The following is an 18,908-nucleotide window of genomic DNA, read 5'->3' as shown; positions in this document are numbered from 1 at the left end:
TACATATATACATACTACATAGACAATTTGAGCATTTTCAATTCACTACTGCTCTGATTTGCACCTCTTATTGACTTCAACTCCATAGAGAGGTTAACCATAAATAGATAGTATCAAATAGAGGACACCATTACATAGTATCAAAAAAAGTCTTATTTCATGAAACTTGTTCACATTGTACAGTTGTACAATGTGTTTGGTTGATGACTTTAATTGCACATTAACATTAGCTAATTATTGATTTAATTATATGAAGGCATTAACCAATTAAAGTGTGCGGAATAGGTTGAGTTGCACCTCTATTTATGATGCAACAACTAGCCACTGGAGTCAGAACCAAGACGGCAGACTTTATTACTCCTTTCCATCATGACAAAGGTAGCGTAGGCCAGATCTGCTCCTTTTTTCTTACCTTTCACAATAAAAGCACTTAAAAGAGATAATATTTCCAGGCGAAGTATTTTGCATTATCGTGTTGTTTATTTCAAGCCTTTAGGCAATGCAAAATGGGGTACTAGGCAAATAGAGAACACGCAATTGTCGTATTGAAAGCCCCCCAAACACCACTGAAAGGGATCTTCACTTCAATACAGTTTTATTGTCTTTCTCATAGGTTGTATGATATAAAAGGCATCATAAAACATGTAAATCACACAGTTCAATCGAGCGGTGTATTCAACAGTGGGTCCATATTCACCCTACATTCTCCATACATACTGGGAATGAGTCACAGTCAATCATACATAGATGCCTGCAGACGTGAGGAAGAGGAGGAGGAGCGCATCGGGAGTCTTGACATGTCTCCATGAAAAGGGGAATTAACCCGGTGCTCATAAATATGTTGGCTGCAAAAGGAATTACCGATCCCATTCTCGGCAGCCCATCTTTTCAAAATCCCCCTTTTCTCTATGCAAACAAGAGCAATTCATTTGAATAATTCTCACTAAACCTGTCTCATCCACTTGTTTTCCCTTTGAGAGGCAATCACACGTTGTCTGCTTGTAATTTATGACCGTGGGGCAAATCTGCCGAGGTTTTTACAGGGTTGCATTAGAACACACTCTTGTTATTGCGAAGCATTATGGTAAATGGGGAAAAATACACTTTTTAATGGAAAAAGACAGGTGCTTTCCGGGGTGGATCCTCAGCCTTATGCGTTTCTGAGACAATAAAAGGAAGATGGATTATTTCGCATTGCTACTTATTCATTATCCAAATTATGCAAATAGTTTATCACTGTGAAATGTTTTTAAAAAGCTTTCAAACATTCCAGCCACGCCTCTCCAATGAATTAAGATGCATCGGGTCTCGAGTTTGTTGCACGAGCCTCTTTTAACAACTTGATTATCGACTAAAGTGAGTTTACAGTGCTGCGTGCGGTTAGCCTCGTGACATGATAAGGCCTATAGCAACAAACACTTTCAACATGTTTCAGTGAGTACCACTCCTGAATTATTATGGAGCACTTGCGATTGTCTGCAGTCACTGCCGGAGATGGCGGATAACTCAAATGTAGTCTCTTTAATTTTGGAGGGAACATTTTCATACAGTTTTGTTGCTGTGTTTTTCTTCAACAGGTGGATCCTTAAAAGCTTTCACCAACAAGAACAACTATTCTCATCTTAACAAACACATACATGAACATTAGATCTAAATCTTAGTACATATTGAACAGGTTTGGGCGGTGAAGGGAGCGGCAGCTGCGAACCAGTTGTTGTGAACAAATGGAGACATGTTAAAAGATGTAGGGATGTCCTCACTGACATGTAGGCATCAGCACACCTGTGTTTTCATTCATTGGAACCACCTCTAAGTTCTACAGCAGATTATCTTTCACAATACTTGTGAATGCTGAACAGTTATCCCCGTTTGTACATCAAGCCGCACCCCTCTCTAAGACAGCAAACTCTTAGATTTAGGGAACAACATGGCCTTTACTCCAGTGCCAAGACAAGCAAGCACATCACATTCACTGTGTCAAAGGGACAAGAAAGGCCCAGAAACTAAAAGAAAGCTGATGTTCTACCCAGAGCTATTTGCTTCTTTGGAACCCTTGTTTAAAGAAAGGGCTTTTAGGGGTTCTTAGTAAAAAGAATACTTTTCATCCAAAGAACCCTATTTGGAAGAAAGGGGTTTTCAAAGATTGTTGAAAGCATGGGTGTTAAAAGATCCTCCACGCAACCCTTGAAATGAATACAAAAGGGTTCTCGGTACTATCCCCTGAGTGGGATCTCGATGAAACCCTTGGAATATAAAAGGTTTGTCAATATAGGTGGGTTCTAGGTGAAACCCAAGGGGTTCTTGGTAGAATCCCAGGGAGGGTTTGGTTGGTACGCTGAGAAGGTCAAAAGGTTCTGGATAAAGTTTCTGGTTGGAACCACTACACCACAGAAGGGTTCTCTGTAAAACCTCTTATAATGGGTTCTGGGTGGAACTTTTCACAGACAGTTCGAGGTACAACCCTTTGAACTGGTTCAATTTGGATCTACCCAAAAAGGGTTCTCCTATGACAGAACCCTATTATAGTTCAAGTTAGCGCCTTCATTTCTAAGAGTGTATATGTGTGTGTGTATGTATATGTGTACATTTCAACTAAGTGCAGGTCTAGACATGCAATACTTGAGTGCTATTGGACAAACACTGAAGGGGCTCCAGATGATACTTGTGGAGGAACAAGAAACAGATCTTTTTTTTTTTTTTTTTTTGGAGAACAGAAGCTCAAATGGAATTCTGGTCATGTTTCTGGAGGGAAGTGCAACAATACTCTCAAGATGATATCTTTATTTAGCCAACCAATCTGTGAAGCATCCCCAGTGGATATTGTTCTGGCAACGTTACTGGCAATGGACATATCTCAAGTCTGATTAAAGGCGGCCATAAATATCATCGCTTCAGTCTCAAGTGTTTTGATCTGTGTGATTTTTGAGGTTATAAACATTCGTTGCCCTGTGATGGATTATTTTTAAATGACACACATACGTCTCAACTCACAGTATAATCTGTAATTAGCCGTAAATTCAGGACTTGTGGATTTTGACCCAAGTAATCAAATGTAGAACACACGCCTGTCTACGGCTGAAGGTTATCAATCAAGATAAATTTCCCTGAGGCCATCGGGGTCACAGCATCCTGGCACCAACTCTGATTTCATGCTGCTCACACACCACCCTCTGACAGAAACAGCGAGGGTAGCAGGAATACATATGAGAGGGATGTTACTGCACACACTGTAATATGTAAAAGTTACATCTGCACTAAAGGTGGAGGTTCAAACTGTCACATAAGACTGGTTTTAGTGACCGACTCTGCTGCCTGCAGTCATATATCAGGAGGTATGAGCGGCTGCAGGAGTGTCAGCGCCACTGTGTGGACAAATTGAGAAATTACATGTAGGTGTATTTTTCAGGAAAGCCCATGTATTTCTGCTAAAACTATTAAGCTTTCATAAATGTACATGCTGTGATATTGAAGTGTGTAGAAAATCCAACAGATGCAGTGACAGCAAAGTGATGCGAGAGACAACCCTGTGGCAGTAAAAGCTCCAAAGGGTGTGATGAGGAAATACGAATACATTAAATCTGGATAAAGGCAGGCAGTGATGGGCGAGGGTAAGCAGAATAATTGTCATTACAGCCGACAGTGGCATAAGGCATATTTACAGTACAGTTTATTTATTTCTCATGCTGTGTTTCTTTTCCTCATTTATTTGGGAAAGTGGTCCTCAATTTTTTTAGTTGTGAGATCCATCTGATTTACATCATCCTCATCTAATGTACTCATCCTGCACATTTTTATCATTTTCTTATGTCTTCTGATTGATTACTGTTACAGAAGTCCTGAGAGGCAAGAGAGAAATAAGAATTCTGATTTAGTTCGTTAACTTTTGCCTTTCAATTGACAAATCTTCTGTATGGTGGCGTTTACTTAATTCAAAACACAAGCATCACAATTGCACAAATCCAAACAAATAACCAAACGTAGTAAATATAAATCATTTTATTATGCCATGAATAACAGATAATGATAAAATACAGTAGGATTATATAAACACTTTCATGGTTAAAATGTACAATTAACAAGATTTTGTTCATGACACTAAAAACATATACACAATCATTAGAGCACGAGATAATCCACCAGGTTCAGACATACACATGGCCACAGATCTGAGAGCAGCGTTAAAATCATTAAAAAGGAGGGATTGAGTCCAGTTTCCCCATTGTTCAGTCGTTGAGCAACTATACTGCAAGTCCCCCGTATGTAAGACTAACAAAAAATGTATTCAATTAATGTACCCCACTGTGAGGGCAGAGGGGGATGAGCTCACTGCAGATTTTTGGGTGTAATGATGTAATGTAGCCACCAGCGGCAAATGGACTGGCAGGTATAAATGTGCATAACAAATCCCAGTGTGCTCACAAAATAACCATTTGTGCTCTTAAAAGACTTTATTTTTTTCATAAATTAACAGAACATTAAACAATCTTTAACACGTGTTAAAGGGATGTCAAGTTAACGGTAAAATGTTTTAATGGGGGGGAAAAAAAATCTCCACCTCGGTAAAAAAAAATAATAATTCTGATACACTGAGCCGAGCAGGTAGCGTACAAGCAGCAGCAAAATGATTAACTAGCTGGTGAACATAGTGGCTCATTTATGAGCTAGACATTCTGGTTGAGACTAGAAACTAAGCTAAAAGAGATGGAATGTTTGACTTTGATTCATCAGGAGGCCAGAAATATGACAAATTAATTATACTGTTGCTCTGTCTGCTGGATGTGTAATTCATTGCCAATACCTTCTCCATATTAACTTCAAGATGATGTGCTCCACTCTACAGTAGCAAAAACAATGAATCCAGCTTTAAATAAGAGTTAAAATGTAAATATAATTTAATGTTAAGTTCCAGTCGTTTGTGTGCACAAATTATTAATTAATGGTTTTATAAAACTTGTGCCCATGAATTTATTCTTCCTCCTGGTCACTAGCAGGGCTCTGTACAAACCTGACTGTGTCCAATTGTTTTTAGCTCTCTTGTTGCAGTCATTAGTGGCACAACAGGCCTTGAGTAAAAAGCGTGGACTTTACTCGAGATTGAAATAGTTTGTATGCATGCACTTTGTTAATGAGAAGATCATCTTGTTCTTTCATTAAATGTTCAGTTCTTGGGGTCCGAGACAGTCTCCTACCTTTGCATAATGTTAAATCACTTCTGGAATCTACATATGATCAGCACACGCCAAACAGATGGAGCTTACGAGCAAACATGACTCACGACTCTCTCAGGTACCTACCGGTAACAGCCAGTGGAAAGAATGTGCGCTATGCAGAGTGCAAGAAGAACCAGTCCGTCGAGACGGGCAAATAGCAGCTTTGTGTTTCTGCTGAAAGAGGCCTCTTCCAATCGCGTGTGCTTCTATGAGTCAGGCACTTCCAGACACATGACAAACAAAGTCAAACCTAGGAGTGCTGTTGCAGTAAAAGCTTCCTCACTGCATGTTGGATACAGCCACACCATTCTATCAAGCTCAAATATTTTAGATCCTTCATTTCACCACAAAGGAGTGGAATTATTAAATCACATTTTTTTGGATTCAGGTGATTTTTGATTTAGCTTCAGGGCAGAAAGAAGAAAAAAAATGTTTTTTTTTTTGTGCCTTTCCTTCCGCGTGTCCCAGACTCGCCAGTGTGCTAATAGCGGCCGGCGTAGTCGTAGGAGGTCACGTCCAGGTCGAAGAAGTCCTCCAGCTTCCACTGCAGGGTCTCGAATGTGGGCCGGTCCTGTTCGTTCTCCTTCCAGCAGTCCATCATAATGTCATACATGACTTTGGGACAGTTGGGGGGGCTTGGCATCCTGTAGCCCGTGGGGAGCTTCTGGACGACTTGGTAGTTCGTCATGGCTGGGGGGGGAATCACAGAAGGACATTATAGCTTCTCCTGCAGAAGACAATTGTTTCACATTAAAATGTTTGAGCTATTTCAAACCACAGAAAAAAACTGAGCTTTAACTTTCCGGAAAATTATACGTCGCTGCCATTTAATCTGTATGTTCATAGAATCATTTATGATTAGGTTGACAAAAGTCTCACCTGGGTAAGGCATCTGTCCAAACGTCATGATCTCATACAGCAGAATTCCAAAGGACCAAATGTCCGATTTGATGCTGAACTTGTTGTCGTGGATGGCCTCTGGCGCAGTCCACTTCACAGGGAATTTACTTCCTTCTTTGGCTTCGTACACATTTTCACTCTCTTTCTAGAAACAAAAAAATATAGAGATTTTTTTTTTTACTGTCAGTATGTCAGCTTTAGTGTAGAGATCCGGCGGCAACCTCCGGGTGTGAAAAGTGAAACCAATACAGAGGTGCCTTAAGGCCTTTACAAGCTGGGGGAATTTCTTATTACATGCAATAAATTTGCACACAACATATTTTTTCAAACTTGACAACACCGAGAATGAACCAAGACGGCCAACTTTATTACTCCTATCAACCTTGACAAAGTCTGTGCAAACCGGTTTCGATCCTTCCGTTCTTATCTTTCAACATAAAAGCCAGGGACATAAAATATTTGCAGGAGAGTATTTAGCATTTTCATGTTTATTTGTCCCAACCCCCGTGTGTTAAGGCATTTAAACCTGCATTCTCTCTAATGGCCATCAGGGGGTGGCGACTGGTTGCAAAAAGTTTGTATAGAAGTCTACTTGATGATTTATGGTCTCAATCTCTAGTTTCAAGTCTTCTTCAATACATACTGTTAATTTAGTAAATTATATTTTCTTTTTGAGTAAAATAGACCATAAAGCAGAGTATGCTTTGGGGCGGGGCTACCTTGTGACTACCACGGCGTTGTCCAAGCTGGGAGTTGTCCGTGTTTTCGTCTTACAACTTAAACCCTTTTACACTGTGTTTTTACTTCATGAAAGCTAATTGCAACATTTTGGTCGCCTACAAATGTCTCATTCAGCGTTCGGTTGTACTCAACTCCACCCTCTCGTGTCACTTCTGGTTCTAAAAAAACAAGATGGCGACAGCCAAAATGACAAACTTGGAAGCTTCAAAACCAATGGCTGACATCATGGTAACAACGTCCACTTCCTATATACGATCCAAGACGAAAACCCTTACTGTCGCAACATGGCCGGACAAAAGTGTTTGACTTGGGTTGTGGAGTATACATTGGTTGTATGATAAATGCCAATAAATGAGGGAAATGTCTGTAATTAGTGGGGAATGCAGGCTTGCTTACACAGGTCCAACAACTACCAAGAATCCTTGTTGTTAATTTACTTAAGTATTTCTTTAGTGTAGTGTATATTTGTATTTGCTGTGATTTGTGAGAATGACTATGACACTTGCTACATGCATTATACAACAGCACTTTGAACGTCAAACCCACCATGAAGACCCTGGCGAGGCCAAAGTCAGCCACTTTGCAGATGTTGTTCTCGCCCACCAGGACGTTCCTGGCTGCCAGGTCTCTGTGGATGTAGTTCTGCAACTCCAGGAAAGCCATGCCCGCCGCCACCTGGGCAGCCATCTCAATCTGGTCAGAGATACCCAGCGTGGTGCCCTTATCCTCTGTAATCAAGCAGAGAGGCACATAATCAGTCACAGTCCTACCATGTTAGCTTCTAGCCGCCGGCTCAGCCGTCACCATGTTGAGAGCCATGTGGAGGCAATCCTTCAAGATATGCTCTGAATGTCAAATTTAGAACCTTGAAAGTAAAATCTAGCCATGGACTAACTCAAATTTACCTTTTACAATCGTGCTTTTAATGTGTATTATGGGTTATCTTTTTTTTAATCAAATCTATAGCAGTTACAGTCTAGATTACGTTATACTTCCTTCCTGTGACTTTCAACATGTCCTGACCATGATACAGCAAGTCCGAAGTCCAAAATTAAGCAAATCAAAGGCCTTTTATCAAAACACTGATTAGCATCATGGCCAGTCTCTGTCCACTACAGGTGTTCCTGTAAATTGGGTTTATGCCGCACAGAAAAACCAGGTCACGGTCACCCAGCATTTGAAAACGCATCCACCGCCCTCAATTTAAGTCCATCCAGGAATTTCCATCCTTTCCCAATTGTGTACTGCTGCAACTAATGATAATATACATTATGGACCTGCTGATTAGTTTTTAAAATTAATAAACAATGGTTTTGTCTGTAAAATTGTCAAACATAATACAGGTATAATGTCCAAAATATTTAATAACCTATCATGACTTGCAAAGAAAAGCATCATCTATTTACACTAGAGAGGGTTATGGAATCTGGAATGGAATTTGTACACAGGGTAACTGATTCATAGGCTCCTGGGCTACCCATTAAAGTGAAATATGTGCAGCTGAGATCAAATTTTTGATTTATAAACTGTAGTATCTAAAATGGTTTTGTTGCTGTGGGATAAATCTCTACCGCAGATCGACCCTTGCACATTAGCGTTGGACTCTGACTCTGCCATAAAGAAGCAGGAGCTCATAATCACGTGGGAAAGGTGGTGACAGCTCGTCTTACTATTGAGGTACTCCAGCAGGCTGCCGTTGTTCATCAGCTCTGTGATGATGTAGATGGGCTCCTCCAGGGTGCACACAGCATACAGCTGGATCAGCTTGGCATGCCGCAGCCTCTTCATGATCTGAGCCTCTCTCAAAAAGTCCTCCGTGTCCATTGTACCTGCGAGAGGTGTTCAGTGATGGTATATTACAAATTTTTTGGTGACATCTTTGGTGAGTGTGTGTGGTGTAGTGTTTTGTACACTCACTCTTACAACCAATCAATTTTTTTTTCCCCAAACAAGAAACTGAGCCTGCTTACAATTCCAACTCTACTGTTACTTTACTAAATGTAAGCATTCAGACAAAGTTAGCCCATAATGAATACAACTAGTCACATGAATATGTTAAATACCCAGCAATACGGCCCGGGCCGCCATCATCGTTGACCGGCGGAGCAGTGAGGCAAAGTTCTGCTCTTGGCTGGACGATGAGCTGCTGCTGCAGAGCTCTCCACCTCCCGCCAGAGCGTCAATCTGGGTCTGTCGGCGGCAGGCTGGTCGCTGCCCGAGGCCCCACTGGAGTCTGATTAAGTCTTCGCGGGCATTGGACAAGCGAGAAGATTGACTATTTCTATATAGTTGATATTAATGCTCGTCATCTGTGCCATCGGGTCTGATTCCGGCGAAACTGGAATTTTAACTAGAAACTCTTTTAGCTCAGACTTTAGCGGGGCCTCCAGCAGCGAACAGCCGTCCGTGGACGGACCCAAATCGTTCTTTGCTGCCGCCTTCAACCTGCGAGCTCCGCAGCAGCTGCTCCTCCACTGTCCAGGAGCTGAGTTTCTCCTCGCTGGTCCGCCTGGTTGCCGCTGGGAGTCAACACCGATGCCACACTATTGGAGGCTCAGGCCATATTGCAGGGCCCGCTGGAGGGAAGAGAGGCCCTGGAGGACCAGGACCAGGACTGAGGGGGCAGACCTTGCTGTAATAAAATGAGGTTTTCCAAAGGGACTCTGGCGCTCGGAAATACTACCGCTTTTGTCCACAGGGACCGCCAAAATCAACACTACTATAGTAAAGACATAACTTTCTGATTTCACCGACCACACACTGAACTATTGACGTGACCAAATCATCTTGTACTTTACTCATTCCTAAATAGTATGATCCTGTTCAACACCTCCGGCAAGAGAAAAGGAGGCAGTAGCGTACCAGGTTTGAGGGTCTTCACCGCGACTGCTGTGGTGTCGTTCCACAGGCCCTCGAACACTTCTCCAAACTGACCGGCTCCGAGCTTCCTCAGCAGCTTGATGGACTTGCGGTCAATCTCCCATTGGTCCACCGTGTTGTAGGACAGGCCGTGAGTCTGCGGAGCCTCCATCTACACGGACAGGAGGAGTTGTTTACTGAGATGACAATGTGACTTTATAATGTATTTAAAAAAGTGTACTTAAAGAACAGAAACAAAGTATCTGACCGTCTTGCACGGTTCACCAAGACACACACAGAGGCCATCGGCCTGCTTGGAGTAATGTTCCACTAACTCCTCCAGTGTTTCAAAGGATCTGCTCCTCGACACGAAGTAATGACCATTGTCCAGTTTTTTCAGCTTGTAATGCTTCACCTTCCCACCGTCCAGCACTGAAAGACAAGTCAACATGAGGGAATGTATCCAAGAGTCAAGAACTGCATAAGTAAGATTTCCTCATGGCACAGAAGCTGAGGGAAAGTTTTTAATCAAAGCAAGTCAGTGCGTGTTTGTCACATGGTCCCTATAAATGTGCTTCAGTATGAAAAAGTAGCAACACATATATTAAAAATAGAATATTGTCCATAATCCTTCATTGGAATCCAAACATCATGTCTCACCAATTTAATATTGAAACCATTTTAGGATGTTTTTGGAGGAAATTATAAATGCAGAACTTATGTGTTGTAATAAAACTATTACACAACTATTACATATGACAACTTTTTTTTTTTTTTTTTACTAGTTCCATGATCACCTGTGCTCCTATCAGGAGTTATCGGTGTTAATCACATATACAGATTTAAAGGCTGCTGTTGACTTAACCTCGGGTTATGTGGCTCATCAACTGCCTTTAATGAATGAACATGGAAGGAATTTGGTCCCAATGGAAAGAAAGAGCAAGGCCGAAGTGAGAAGACAGATTAGAGCAGAGGGAGATAAAAGTGATCACGCTGCTTTATGATAGCACAGACCTCCGTTTTATTTATTTTTTAACTCGATGACCTTGGAGCCATTAATCATTTGAGTCAATTGAGGACAAGAGTGAGTCACTGAACAATGCCGGGGCTGTTTGGAAACGTGTGGACACAGTACAAACACTGCAGAATGCTAACTGGACAGCTAGCATGACTTCATCTGAGAAAGTAATGTTGATCAAGCAGAAAAATACACTAGTGTCATTTAAATTGGTTGGCAGTCTGACTGCACTAGGTAAGATTTTAAGACGTCGCTGAGTCATTGTTGTTATTATGATGATACATTAACCACAATGTTCTGTTTTTTCATACGCATATTACCATAAGATATTATTCATATTGAAGCAAAATTGTTATATTGGGCGATACAAATAAATTTGAATTATAAAACCTGGAAAGTATTGAAGAGTGCCTTTTGTAGCTGATGATGGCACCTTTTAGTTTTAAGAGAAAAGAAAGTAATTTGTTCTTCGTAACTTACTTGCTAAAAGTAGGGATGTGAATTAGAAAGAATCTGGCATCTCATGATACAGTTATGATTCAATATATTGTGATATATTGGGATACTGTAAGTAATAGTACTGTAATGCAATTTCTTTAAATCTAATTTTAGGATAACTCCTTAGGATTAGCATAACATTTTATGGGATCGCAACAGTGTGATCTCAATTTACATTTATCACAGTCCCCGTTAGCACTGCAGCTATTGATCATTTTAATAAACTTTTTGAATAGTATTATAGCATTAAAAAAATGTTTGCTTCCTTAAGGAGCAATGGTAAATATACAAAGAAGAAAATAAGACAGAACAACTCATTGGTTTCCCTTTACAGAAAAAAAACCTAAATTTTGATTGCATATAACAACATTATCTTCCAGAACTTATATTTGCTTAAAATCACATAATGCAAATGTTTAAGAAATACATGATTTTATTTCCAATCAAATATTTGCTTTGTTTAAAAAAGTCTTGCCATTAGTAGTTACAATTATGTATTATATAAGCTGCTTAGAGCTAGTGTAAGGAAGTTAAACAGCTCATAATTCCCTCTCTAATATCTATTTCATATTGCTGGGAAAACTTCTCCTTCACACAACTGTATTTATTCAGGTTCCTTGCCAAAAACTACATTTCACAAGATTTCATTTGAACACATCCTGGAGTATATCAATCTTTACTCACTCCCCTAGCTTAAAGCGTGGATGTGTGTTTACTTCGTAGAAGCTAGAAACCCATTTACGATATCTCTCTTTTTTTGTTTTAATTTTCATTAGCCCCCATAGGCTACTGGTCCGCTATCAAACCCCCTACGTTTTGCTGCTCAATTGAAAAAGCGTGCGTTTCCTTACTTCTGAATTCTACTTTTTGAAAGACAGATTGCGTCATTTCATCTTTCAAAATGTACACAAACCCTCTTCCGTGGAGAACTTCTTCAAAGTTGCAACTGTAACATGTTTATCTTACCCGAGAGGGACCGCTCCCCTTTCTGACTTTCACAGTTTCTGATGAGGAAGGCGCCATGCTGATTCCCCCCCGCCAACAGCATCTTCTCTGCATCCAGCCTCTTTGTGTCGGGGAAATACCATCTGCGGAATCGGAATTTAAGCAAAACGGAGCAGAGCGGGTCAAACATAACGGCTTTCTGAATATAAATAATAATAATTTCTATAAGGTTCACTGGTAATTTGGATTGATTTCAAATTGGCTGATGTACTCACTAAAACAAAACATATAGCACAATCAATAATGTCCTTTTTGTTGTCCTTTTGTCAACAAATCCCAATATAGATCCACCAACAAGTATTGTGTGTATCAAAGCCTGATATATCTTCTTTCTCTCTGCCATAGAGCTGTGATTTAGTGAAACTGTGACACAAATGTTGTCTGGACTGATTGAGGCAATCAGAACTATTTTTAACCCTATGAGCCAAACGGGACAAACCAGCGTACAGCTGAGAGGAAACAGGTTCCACTGAGGGGGCCTAGTAGGCCTTTCTTTGTGACGTCACTTTTACCAAGAATTCGGCTACACGCAACAATAAAGGTTTTATTTGTGAAAACAATGTGTGGAGAGGTTATCACATACTGTAGCATCTGAGGCATGTTGAGGTGGTTACCTGCAGCCACAAATAAGTTTCCTGCAAAACCAGTTTCTGTGACTTTCCAGAATGTCACAATTGTTAAACAGATCATACAATAGTCCTAAAACCATGAATGAGTCAGCATTTTTGCACTTTGGGTTCCCTTGTTTCAAAGTCAATGGATTTTTGTTTAGATGCTCTGCCACAGAGCTCATTTTCTCCCATAATCCCAAGGAACAAATCCTGTTATTGTTAATGGAACTAGCCAGTGCTAACCGGGTTGGTCTACAAAAATAGCTCACCCCTGTCACATTTTATTGGTTTAGGAAATGCCAGCAAAGGCATTTTAATGCACTGTTCATGTTTTTTTTTATTTACTATACTTTATTACAGGAGTGTGGGAGATAGCATAAATTTATATTTTCTTATACATGTTGTTAATACTTATAGCACTCCAGCAATGTTGATATATTTCATATAAAAAAAGTAGAGAAATAAAGAGAAAGAGTAGAGAAAATAAACATTCTTTTTATATATATATATATCAGTTCCTTGTTTTCTGGTCCATAGCTGCAATTTGAAGTATCCTGCACATTTTGGTTCAAGTGCTTGTTTAATTTGGAAATAATAAATCATGTTAGAGGTTACCAGAACACATCTTCTCCAGCAGTCCGTTCCCCCGTTCCCCCCCCCCCGAGGGAATCATTAACCTGTCAGCCTACATTTCCTTCTCAAACAATCATTAACTGGTATAACCCAAGACTTCAAACTGTGAGGACATTATTCAGCACTAAAGAATAAAGAGAAATGATGTAAACATTGCATGTTTCTTATATGGAGGAATGGTGTTTTCTATCTACATGAATATGCTAATGACATGATGGGCTACTTACGGCTCTGCGTCGATACTCTCCACGGGCGCCACATAGTTAGCTGGGATGTATCCCTGTTTGGACGCAGAGACCCCGGTCAGGGCTTTTGCAAACCACCAGTCGCCGGGACTTTTATCGAGAGCTTCTAAAGTGTCCCCCGCATTGAAGCTCAGATCCTCCTCTGTGCGCGCGGCGTAATCGTACTGGGCGATGTAGTAAACCCCGGCTTTCGCCGTTGGAAGCGGTTTAAAAGATTTTTTACGAAAGGCCGACTCTGTTTTAAGAGCGCCGGGATTTACAATAACTGTGTCGGGTTTGTCCTCTCCCCCGGGGGTCTCGCTTTCAGGCTGGTTCGGCTTCTTAAAACATGCCAAAAAGCTCTGCCAGCACGAGGAAAGCCTCTTCTGGATCTCCATGGTACACGGCAGTCAATCACTGCGAGCCATTCTGTGTTCGGGAGTAAGCGGTAATGTTCCACATTACATAAAAAAATACAGATGGAATTTATAATCCCTGCGGGATCGGACGGCAGCAGTCTTTGACCCCTCGCACACACCCAGCGAACACAAACACACTCTGCCACTTAGTGTGTGAAGTTTCCTGGTTGGGCCTGAGAGTTAATTTGGTGACAATCACTTGCACCTGCTGAGGAATGGGGAGCGGCTCGACGTATCAAGCGACGCCCGGCGCCCCCTGGCCGCCATTTTGGAGGGCAGCACCCCTGGGAGCAGAAAGAAATGCGTCATCATTTTCCTGTTATCATATTTTTTTTCTTTTTTTTTATGATGTATTATATAACTATGAGGTCACTGTGGAAGTTTATTCCTGCCAGGAAAATGTAAGTAATAACGAGTACCACACTTATGTGGTACTCGGTAAAAGTTATGGTACGTAAAAATGATGTCAAAGTAAGTACAACTTGTACTCATTATGACAAAATTAGCAGGTAATCAATCCAAATAATGAGATAACAAGTCAGAATCATGACCACAAGGCAGGGTAAGTTACTTTGAAAGCATATAGCTTTTCACATCCCACTGGAAGAAGTAGAACTACAGCAAAGTGACGCTGGGCTCTATAGGGTTAACTGAAGCTACTCAGAGAACGTAGTTCAGACAAATTTATAAAAAATAATAATACAAAATAAAAAGATTAATTTGACGTATTGATGAAGTATGTGTGATACACAATAATACAAAAATATATAATATAGCAAAGAAAAGAAAAGAAAAAAAACACTCAAATTTAGTTTCAGAAAAGTGCCCACTTGTTCACTGGCCATACATAAACTTAAAGAAAATATAAAAATACCCCACTAATAAGGTTATTTAACTTGCACCTGTTTAGACCATTTGACCAACTTGAGCATAGTTCTAAACAAAACTAGACCAATTAGACCAGTCTACCTTGTCCGTTTTGTAACATCTGACTACTACGATCTTAATGAAATCAGTGTCCTTCTCCTGCTGTCCCCTTGTGGCTTCTCCACTGTGTGTGTGTGTGTGTGTGTGTGTGTGTGTGTGTGTGTGTGTGTGTGTGTGTGTGTGTGTGTGTGTGTGTGTGTGTGTGTGTTGTCCCTGTCCTGCCACTTACTCTTCTGGCTTCCTGTTCACCTGCCTCATCAGTTCATCATCCTTGCAGGATTTCCACCTTTAACACTATGTTAAATATACAAAATCACAAACATATTTACACTTGTAGCCCACGGAGATGTGGTAACGGATGATTCGTGGCTGTACTTGACTCTGTTTAATTTACGGACTATACCCCAAAATTAACCTGTGAAAAGTGCATGTTTTTCTCAGTTGTGGGCCTCCGTCCTCACTAGTGTGACGTCCCCCCCCAAAAAAACTGAGCTTTGGTGAAACCAGGATAGAGCGGCCCAGTGTGGGTCTGGCTGTGTGGCAGTAGGATAGCTTTTATTTCCTCCTGTGATCACTCATTTTAAATGTCAATATAGCCCATCGCACGGTACTGCTGCTGTCAATAAACTGCATTTATCTTTATCATGTCAAATGCTATTGTCATGAGTAATGATTAGCAATGAATGATGCACCTGAGCTCACTATTCAATCATTTTACACTCTTTGTGTCTCAACAGAAACAGAAGATTATGTACAGAGAACTGCTTTAGTGTAAATTTGGCTGCAGTAACAGTAATAACGCATAGGTGACGACAGAGAGCAGGGGGGGGACTAAATGGAGTTTTAACAGACTGAGACCGTCTTTCTTATATACAAACATAATCAATTGGTTCTCAGCAGTAGTACCAATTTCAGGAACAATAGTTGTAGCAGTAGTACTACTGATATTTAAGTATTTGCAATGATAGCTTTACATACGAGTAGAAGCAGTAGGTTTAATTATGATTTCACAACAGAGGTAAAGGGCTTTAAGAGGGTCCAAAAATATCTGCAATACTTTTACTGACATCATTCCTTGTGTTTTTATTATCTCAGTATATTTACTGCTGAACCAGTGTCAGAAAGTGCTGACTTGGACCACAAGAGGTCAGGAGTGCAGAGTTTTAAGGTGCTCTGATGACGTTAATCCAATAATCTGACAGCCTGAATGTATTTAGTCAAAGCCAAAACTGGGCCTTCATATGTAGCTGTTGGTCTGAAGGACATGAATGTCATCATTATTTAAAAGTCTTCCATCGGAGAGCATGACATCGCTCCTCACATCAACTCCTGAACAGTTCAAACATCGCAACGAAACGACAAAACATTTACATTTTACAAATTTATTATCACAGTGTAAACATAAAACATTAACATTGAAATTCCGTCCATCCTTCCGGTCCATTCATGTGAAGGCGAGATCTCAGCAGCACCTCGAGGCGTTTCCTTCACTTCTGGCACAAACATAAAACATAAATGCTAATATGAAATCTTCATCGTTGCTGTTGACTGTGCTGTTCCCAGTGTTTTATTATAACTTTGATGAAAGTTTGAACAACAAACAATAAAGACAATAGAAGCAAGCTAAGGATTACAAGTCATATAACAATCAGCAATCCATCTACGGTAAAGGTCAAGTCTTATTTTGTTTACAGAAAAAGAAGCTTTGAAGCTACTAATAAAAAACAAAGTACACAAGACTGCTGTACTAGTTACTGTACAATGGATGCATCCTCCAATTCTAAGAACTGGTCAACCCAACAATCAAGTCCCTGCTCTCCCTCCAAATATGAATATCTTCAGATGTCAACATCATAGAACACCTTTCAAAGATAGTGTTACATACCAGGTCAATGAATTGAATCTCTTGTTGTACCTCGTCAATTCTGATCCTCTCGACTGCTGCTGTGGGACCAGCTGGTGCAGTGGCAGGGGTTGGATGGCTCACTGTGGGCTTCGGTGGTGGACTGAGGACCTTTTTAGATTGTCCATCGGGCATCTTCCAGCAGAGGTTGTCCTTGGCCACGTATGTGGCTGAAACGGTCATCCCCTCTTTGTACTGTAGACTGTTACAGCACAACATAGAAATATGATTAAGAATTTCACACAACATCGCTCCATTTCTACTGAATTTAGAAAAGTAACAAAAAAGAACATACTGGTATCAGTGAAGGACACGATGGGGAAGGTCAGGTCTATTTTCAGGTTTGTAGATTTTGAAAACAAGACCGAACATAGATAGTGTAGCATGTGAACTAAATCATTTGGATTTGAGCAACAGGGTTCAGGAGTACAGGATCATTTTTACAGGGCTTTCTTTTTTCATACATATATATACACATATCTTTATTAAGAAAAAAAACAACATAAAACATCAGATATACAGCTCTTTAAGGCATGAAAGTGAATAAAATATGCATACATATAAATATGAAAATGCTAAACAATTAACAGGTGAAAATGTCCATATTTAAGGCATTACGGTAGATACAAATATATGCATATACAGGTATATATATATATATATTTAAAATATCAATTACAAACATATTTTATAAAGTGATATATCTGAGTGTATTGAATGAGGAAGGGAAAGCTTGTTAAAGTCGGAGTCAAACTAAATCACATCTTTGTGCACAGAATTGAATCCTTGTGATATTCTTTAAGTTCTATCGGCATTATAAGCATTAGAGCAAAGAGGAAAGGTCTGAGATCTTGTTGGTGCACTGAGAGGATTTGGTGGATGTCGTCTGAGTGACCACATACCCCGTTGGATCTCCTCCGTCATGACGGCAAAGGTGGAGCGAGACACGTTGAAGGCCGTGTTCTGCTGCAGGTATGTTGGGGTGATGATGGGCATCAGGTGGCTACGGTCACTTGGATTAACCTGGAAATGCAGAAGAATTGACTCAGTATTTACAAATGACGTGCTTTTGAGCAAAGTAAATAAATAATTAACTGACTCACATGATCTATAATTCCATCATAAAATCCTGATATAAATCCTGCCATGGCCTTACCCTGGGATTCCAAACAGGAAGGTTGAAGCAACAGTTCTCCTGACTCTTCAACTCAATCGGCTTGGACCAATCCCTGAAACAAAAAGACAAGATTTTCATCTGCAACTTTTACAAAGCATTCACACGCAGCTACATACATTTCATGTTGTTCCAGTAAATATAACGAACTGGGTGTGCTCGCAAAATTGCATATTTTTTTAACAAGCTCAAATGGGCCTTCTGTTTTGAAGGGAAGCAAGCTGGAGAACTCACCACATCTGGTCTAAAAGACCAGGGTGGACACTGTGGCGTTTGGGTACAACTGGAAAGTTTTGGCTACCAGTATACCACATGACAAACCACCCAGGAAGCCCAGCATGTTGGAGTAAATGTTTCAACCTGAAGAGAAATAAGTGGATGAGAAAAAGACTGAGACTTAAATGTGTTAAATATTATTTATCTCTTTTATTTCACCTTACAGCAGCTCCCTGCTACTATTACTACAATTTCAAAGTCCTTAGCTCCGTGGATGACTGATCAGTTGGATTTTTACTTGATACATTTGTATGAAAAAGTCGCTAACTCAGTCAGTAAACCTGTGCATTGTATATTTTAACTCCATAGTGATTACTAAATTGAGACTGAAGTTATCATTTTGTACCACTGCATTGTTTGTTCACGTGTGTAATTATATTTACAGTTTCTGGAACGACTGGAGCTGAACTAGTTGTGTGTGTTGAACTCACGTTTGGCCCACAGTTTGACGGCTCTCAAAGCCAGTCTGAAGTTGTGGATGTTTGGCACAGACTTCAGAAATTCCTCCAA

General features: G+C 40.3%; 1 protein-coding gene across 2 annotated transcripts; it reads right to left on the bottom strand.

Annotated features, from left to right (window-relative positions):
* Positions 1-3,981: 3,981 nt before the first annotated feature.
* frk (fyn-related Src family tyrosine kinase) lies at positions 3,982-14,305 on the bottom strand. 2 transcript variants are annotated; one of them, XM_068708558.1, is made up of 8 exons: positions 13,703-14,302; positions 12,193-12,314; positions 9,979-10,142; positions 9,714-9,882; positions 8,522-8,680; positions 7,398-7,579; positions 6,090-6,255; positions 3,982-5,900 (listed from the first exon to the last, which is right to left on the bottom strand). In XM_068708558.1, the coding sequence occupies exons 1-8, from the start codon at positions 14,095-14,097 to the stop codon at positions 5,692-5,694; spliced, it is 1,566 nt and encodes a 521-aa protein (XP_068564659.1). In that variant the 5' UTR covers positions 14,098-14,302; the 3' UTR covers positions 3,982-5,691. The 2 variants fall into 2 exon arrangements, with proteins under 2 accessions (XP_068564659.1, XP_068564660.1); XM_068708559.1 differs by having other exon boundaries at positions 5,718-5,937; positions 13,703-14,305.
* Positions 14,306-18,908: the final 4,603 nt, after the last annotated feature.

This window comes from Cebidichthys violaceus, unplaced genomic scaffold (genome assembly GCF_023349555.1).
Source record: "Cebidichthys violaceus isolate CVI_PGR_0920_01 unplaced genomic scaffold, fCebVio1.0.p SCAF_14, whole genome shotgun sequence".
In the NCBI taxonomy this organism is placed as follows: domain Eukaryota; kingdom Metazoa; phylum Chordata; class Actinopteri; order Perciformes; family Stichaeidae; genus Cebidichthys; species Cebidichthys violaceus.
Note: the sequence above shows the minus strand (reverse complement) of the source record. Positions and strands in the feature narration are given on the sequence as shown.

Coding starts and splice junctions, on each gene's coding strand:
- frk (XM_068708558.1), bottom strand. CDS start 14,097: ATGGAGATCCAGAAGAGGCTTTCCTCGTGCTGGCAGAGCTTTTTGGCA. Junction 8,681..9,713: donor GGTGAAGACCCTCAAACCTG/GTACGCTACTGC, acceptor CACCTCTCGCAG/GTACAATGGACACGGAGGAC. Junction 7,580..8,521: donor CCTGCTGGAGTACCTCAATA/GTAAGACGAGCT, acceptor GCTTGATTACAG/AGGATAAGGGCACCACGCTG.